Source organism: Quercus lobata, chromosome 4 (assembly GCF_001633185.2).
Source record: "Quercus lobata isolate SW786 chromosome 4, ValleyOak3.0 Primary Assembly, whole genome shotgun sequence".
In the NCBI taxonomy this organism is placed as follows: domain Eukaryota; kingdom Viridiplantae; phylum Streptophyta; class Magnoliopsida; order Fagales; family Fagaceae; genus Quercus; species Quercus lobata.
The window spans coordinates 94721939-94728492 of NC_044907.1; the positions used below are offsets into that span (position 1 = coordinate 94721939).

The window sequence follows — 6554 nt, forward strand, 5'->3', positions numbered from 1 at the left end:
AGTTAGGGCACAAATTTTGTTGATGGATCCTCTCCCATCCATTAACAAAGTGTACTCTTTGCTAATTCAAAAAGAAAGGCATTGTAGTGTGGGAAACAATTCAGGTCCTCATGTGGAATCATCAACCCTAATTACTAAGTTATCTTCTTCTTAAGGAAACAAGAATAAGAACCCTAAGGAGAAAGAAAAGCCCACCTGCAATCACTGTTGAATGATGGGTCATGCTATTAAGAAGATTTATAAGATCCATGGCTACCCTCTGGGCTTTAAGCCAAAGGTCAAGAATTCCCCAGTTGTACACCAAGTCAATCTTCAAGATGAACGAGTTGAAAAGAATTCTATATTTGCTTTCGCTTCATTTCCATTCACTCAAGAGCAATGTTAACAATTCTTGGCTATGCTGGGAACTCAGATTCGGTCAGGCAATTTTTCTTTTCATAACAAAGAAATTCACATGACCAACAATGTAATTCAGCTGGACACTCACTCCACTTCTGTGGCAGGCAATTCCTTCTTGGTAGAACTTTCATAGTCCTGATTTCAATTGTGATTTGATGCATTCAATATTTTCTAGGAAAAGGAAGAAGCGGTTAGTAGACATGTATATGGGGAGATGCATTGGTTATGGATACTGGGGCTACAAATAACATTGTCCATTCTGCAATCACTGAATCCTGACTGCAAACTGCTGTTTTCAAAGAAGTTAAAGAGTGTGTAGTTTGAAGGGAAGCTTGTACGGAGGAAGAGAGCTTCTAAGTGAGTCAGAATCTTGGCTTTTAAGTTTCATCTACACGTGGGGAAGGAGAAATTGAGTTTGTAAGTGGGGTAGAGTCTTGGCTTTCATCTACACGTTGGAAAAGATAATGCCCTGGTCATAAAATGTAAGGGAATAAGTGGGCTTAGGCTTTTCATAATTTTTGGTGTAATTTTCAATAGCAGCCCATCTTTTAGATATCTGTAAAAAATAAATAAATAAAATTTAAAAAAAAAATGTTAATGTGACCTTTTGGGTAACAATAAAAAAACTTAAAGAAAAGAGGTAAAAAAGACTAAATGAAATATTAGAGCACCACATGACAAGACCTTGTGCACTCCTGCAGAAGGTCTTTACTTTTATACATATACTAGTAAGTTGCCTGTGCGATGCACGAATAATGTTATAAAGTTTTACGTAAAGTGTTTTTGGAGAATGTTATACATAACAACAACAACTTTCGAAGTTGATAAAAGCAAATTAATTCATTCCATATTATTGATCTTTATTATGTGATGTAATAAAGAGCTTCATTACGAAATTTGTTTTTTTTTTTTTTTTTTGGTTTCTTCAATGCTTTGTTGTTGTAGTATGATGACGCTTGTAAAGCTTATTATGGGGTATATTATCATCATCTATTTCTTTATCTTCAACATTTAATGTTTGGTTCGTCCCTATTTGTTCAATTTTTGAGCTTTCATCACTTTTTCATTTTCTTGCATTATTTGTGTTAATCACTAATGAATTGACATTGAATCAGAAGACTTTTGACTGGATCTTACAAAGTTTGGACTTGCGGATTTGTTGTTGCTAAGATTTTTTTTAGGTATTTTCTTTCATATTAAATTTCAGCAATATAACAGTTTTTTGTAAATTTTTAAATATTTATTTTTGTTAATTTAGGTATAGTGTAGCAAAAGAGTTAATATAACATACTGGATTGTGTATATATTTTTTTCTTCCATACCTTTTTGTCATTTGAAGGTGCATCCAAAATCTTAGCAATTGTGTAATTTTCAAAACCATCCTTTAGATTGAATCATTCAAATGAATTACGAAAATGCATTTTTCTCCTAATATTTTCTTCAAATCATGTGAGATTCCTTCTTCAATATCAATCTACATATGAGGAATTTAATGTATATATTATGATCAATAGTTTTACAAAAATTTTTAATTTAAACAAATTGTACCTTAGTTTTTTTTATAGCATTTATTTAGTATTTTCTCAAGTATCTTGATCAAATGTCACAAAAGTTGTTTTGCCAGTTGCATCAAAAACTTCAATTTGAATCATGTATCTGAAGTAGTTTGCAACTGAATATATAGTAGTTATAGTGAGATGAATATATTATAAATATTTGGAGAGTATGTAGATAATGTGAGTGCCTCTAACCTTGGGATAGGGAGATTTGTTTTTGTTTCTCATGTTGCATTCCAAAATGATCTTGATGGTGGTTTGACATTCTTTCCACAAAGCACGTACGAAATGTAATACTAACCCATCATTGTATCAATGTTGCTTATTTTTGCAATACCCTGACAATCCACATCCCACAATGATCTTTGAAATTAATATGTATTAGTTTTTTTTTATGTAAATAATATGATGTATTATTATTTTTTCATGTAAATGATGAGTATAATTTGAAATGATTAGCAAACCTGTTTCATAGGATCCCATCCAATGCATTTTATCTCTGTTATTATCTTCATATTCTTTAAAGATAAATTCTCCTATGAAAATTGTTTTGCATATATTTTTGGTATTTCTTGTATAGGATCTAGTTTTTGACCATTCCTATCATTGAAATTTTTTAAAGAAAATATTATGTAAATGGCATTTTGTGAGATAGTATATGCTATTTATTAGACATTTTTTTTCATTATAAATTTTAGAAATATGCACTTGTCAATTATTTCAGCAACCTTAGAAATCTCAAGATTTATATATATATATATATATATATATATATATATTAGTTGCGCTAGTCAATGACAAAGAGAATTTGCCTTCATGAATTGCATAGAACATTATTAATAGACAAAAGCGTATTGAATTGAAATTGAGAAAAAAAGGAAGACATGATTTTATGAGAATGAAATTTTCTAGAAGTATCATTTATATGTGGGGAGGAGGAAGAGATTTTGTAAGTGGGTAAGAGTTTTGACTTTGATTTACACGTGGGAAGAGTCAAACTTAGGTCATAATATATAAGGTAATAACTGGGCTTGGATTTTTCATAAGATTTGGTCTATTTTTAAAAGTTGTTCATTTTGTAGAGAATAACATTTGGTCTAATTGTCAAGATCAGCCCATATTTTATATAATAGCAAAAATAAGTTACTATAATCTATTAGGTAACAGTAAATATAACTTACAAAAAGAGGTAAAAACTAGAACGCCATATGACAGGACCTCATGTACTCTTGCATGAAATATTTGCTTACACACACACACACACACACGCTAGTGTGAAGCCTCGTGCATATGCACAAGTATAATTAAAAATAATCACAATTATATATTTCAAATTATACCCTTTTTTTAAGAAGAGATTCAAATTATACAAGTTTTAGCTTACACTTTTTTTAAACCATACATTTCAAAAATATGTAATGGTTTCTAATTTTATATGAATATATATATATATATATATATATTAATTGGTTTTAGACTCTTCGGTTTTTACATCCAATAATTCACTTGTTACAAAAATTAAAAACTTAGATGGACATGTGGCGGAAAATTGGACTTCAATTGAAATCCAATTTAGAATTTAATTGGATTTGGAAAGTTTGATTTTTACAGTCAATAATTCACTTGGTACAAAATTAAAAATTAAATGGGACACATGGCATAAAATTGAGAATCCAATTAAAATTTAATTAGATTTTTTCTAAATTTTGGCTATTAATATATATATATATATATATAGATTCCAATTTTCACACTAAACTAACTAACTTGGTACAAAATTTTATAAACATAGATTAAATGAAACACGTGACGCAAAATTAGACTCTAACTAAATTCTAACTTGAAATTTAATTAAATTTTCTCTCAGCTTTACCTGTTAATATATATATATATATATATATATATATATAGATTGAGTGATTGATATTGATTAAACCTTTTTACTAGTATTTCCCAATAAAAACTAGCACATTTAATCTTAATATATACATATTTCTTTCTACATCATCTATAATTTTGATACCATTGTAAAGATAATCTTATAAGCTTTCCAATCATACCTTATTTGCACAAATCCAAGGTCTGGAGGGCCTCACAGAGCTGCCCAATGTCGGTAGCGAATAAGAAATTGCAGAAAATCATTAGAAAAGAGGAAGAAAAATGTAAGAATTTTATTTATTTATGGATAAAAAGTTATAAATTTATAACTTGATTAAAAACATTACATCAGTCGCCAAAGCAGATTAAAAAACTACAATGTACTTCCTAATTCCTATATCCCTATACCCCACATATATATACAATTAACTAAAGTCGGATTCCTTGAACCTGCGTGTGAATTTCCTCAGTGAGATGGTCAAACGGAGCATTTGTAGTACCACATCCTTGTTGTAAAAAATAAATAAATAATTAAGGTGAATGACCTCAGCAGCTAAATTAGCCAAAGTCGATATGGGAAGCTTCCTCTTCTTACTTTTATTTCTTCTGAGAAAGTATCTTCGCTGACACTTTCAAATTCTTATAAATTATGAATACCAACACACCATTTTGGTATCTTATTTTCTCTTCAATTCAATTCAGGTCTAGTTAATCTCTCTATTCAGTATCATGCAGAAGCGCCTAGTTGATCCAAGTAAGTTTCAAAGAATTTTGAATTAGATAAGAAAATTTTTGGTATCTGAATGTATAATTGCAACTTATGGTTTCGTATTTTGTAACAGTTAGAGGAGAAATAAGTGATTCACTAGTAGAGTCAGTTTCCATTACATCAATCTTCCCACCCTACAGCTCTGACACTGAAAGTGAGACTAGTTCAGAATCTAATGAATCACCTCGACGATTCTCTTTTTCCATAGAGACATTCTTCCCACCACACAGGTCTCCAAGTCGTTCAGATAGTTCTGAAAATTATGAAGAAATATTTCCGATTGATCCTTTCGTATCAACAAGCTCTACACGCACGCTCCCAACACTAGTAAGCACGATGTTGGATACGGGTGTGCAAGTACCGAACTGCACCGATCCTCTGTCCCGAAACCAACTAAGCCGCACTGCCCCACAAGCTGAACAACTGAACCGAAGCCTTCAATCGGAGAAGATGGATGATTCTGACGCCGGTGTGGTACGCTCATCAGAGATAGATGTTGTATTCCGAAGCTAACCGAACCGCACCAATATATATATGCGCACAGGTAGAGATCTAGAGTTACAGAATTTAGAGTCCGTTTAGTTGGGAGGATGAAAAAGTGGGAGGATAAAAATGGAGAGGGATTGCAAAAATGGGTAGATAGAAAAGATTTAGTTTTTCCTCCGTGTGTTTGGTTGAGGGAGTGGAGAAGTAGAGAGATAGAAAACTCTTTTGTTTGGTTGAGTAGGAAAGTGGGAAAATATAAAATGTAATTTGTATAAATTTACTCTTATACCCCTTGTACATAGAAAATAAATTTTTTAATAGTGATGTTGCTTGGAAAATCAATAGGCTAAATACTTCAGGCTTTAACGGGACAAAGATTTCAGGCTTTAACGGGACAAAGATTACTTGTTGTACGTGGATCACCATCAAATAGTTTATAAAAATTAAAATTTTTAATTATTACAAACTTACAAACTAACACAACTAATAAAACATCTAGCAAATAAACCAATAATAATAAATAAAACAAAAAGTTACATTTGATATGAAAAAAAAAAAGGAAAAAAAAAAAGAAAAGAAAGAAAAAGAGAGCTAATCAACGTGGTACAATGAATAGGAAAAATAAGAAGAAAGTTAAAAAGAGGAAAAAAATAAGAAAAGAAGAAAAAAGAAAGAGGCAATTGCAGTAAGCCGGTAACATTTCAAAAAAAGAAGCAACATTAATAAATAAAATGGAGGGTAGATGGGTGATTTTACATCAAACCCACTCCCTCTCCACTTTTTTCTCTAGTTGTCTCCCCAAACTAGGGAGAAAACTTTTTTCCTTTTAAATGGTGGACCCTAGGAGAAAACTCCCCACCCCCTCCAACCAAACACCCTCCTCTCCCCTTTTCTCTCTCTTTATCATTTCACTCCCAACCAAACATACCATTAGCATATTTGGGGTACTCCACTAGCAAGACATTATCACAATATGTGTTTAAATACATGGTGTTTTGCGAGTATCACAAATGGTTTTAATGGGCCAAACCAATACTATAGCAAGTAAAAGGTAAACCTTTTTATTGTGTGTGGATAAAAATGCAAGTTCATCCCGTTAAGGTTTTCTTTAACTAAACAAATACACAGTAAATTTTAAGGTGCATTAAAATGACTCAATATTAACAATATATGTAAATCATTCCACTAATCATTACCTTCTCCACTTACCCAAACATTCCCATGCTCACCAGAATCCCAAGGGATCCTCACGAATTTAGAGGATTCCCTTGGAACTTTTTCTAGACGCCAGATAATGTTCGGGAGTGGATCCCTTCTAGAACCACTAGTTCTTGATTACCGATCTTACTGGGGTTGTGCCTTACCCAGATTTCCTTCGTGGTTGATCTACGCCTCACCAACCTCTTTGGAACCCCTCGGGTACTGTTACCCCAACCCCTAGTCCATAGTTAGAGATTAGGCCCATT

At 31.9% G+C, this 6554-nt stretch overlaps 1 protein-coding gene across 1 annotated transcript; it reads left to right on the plus strand.

The window, feature by feature from the left end:
* Window positions 1-4498: 4498 nt before the first annotated feature.
* LOC115983976 lies at window positions 4499-5320 on the plus strand. Its single transcript, XM_031106843.1, has 2 exons — window positions 4499-4587; window positions 4676-5320. The coding sequence occupies exons 1-2, from the start codon at window positions 4563-4565 to the stop codon at window positions 5113-5115; spliced, it is 465 nt and encodes a 154-aa protein (XP_030962703.1). The 5' UTR covers window positions 4499-4562; the 3' UTR covers window positions 5116-5320.
* The last annotated feature ends 1234 nt before the right edge of the window (window positions 5321-6554 follow it).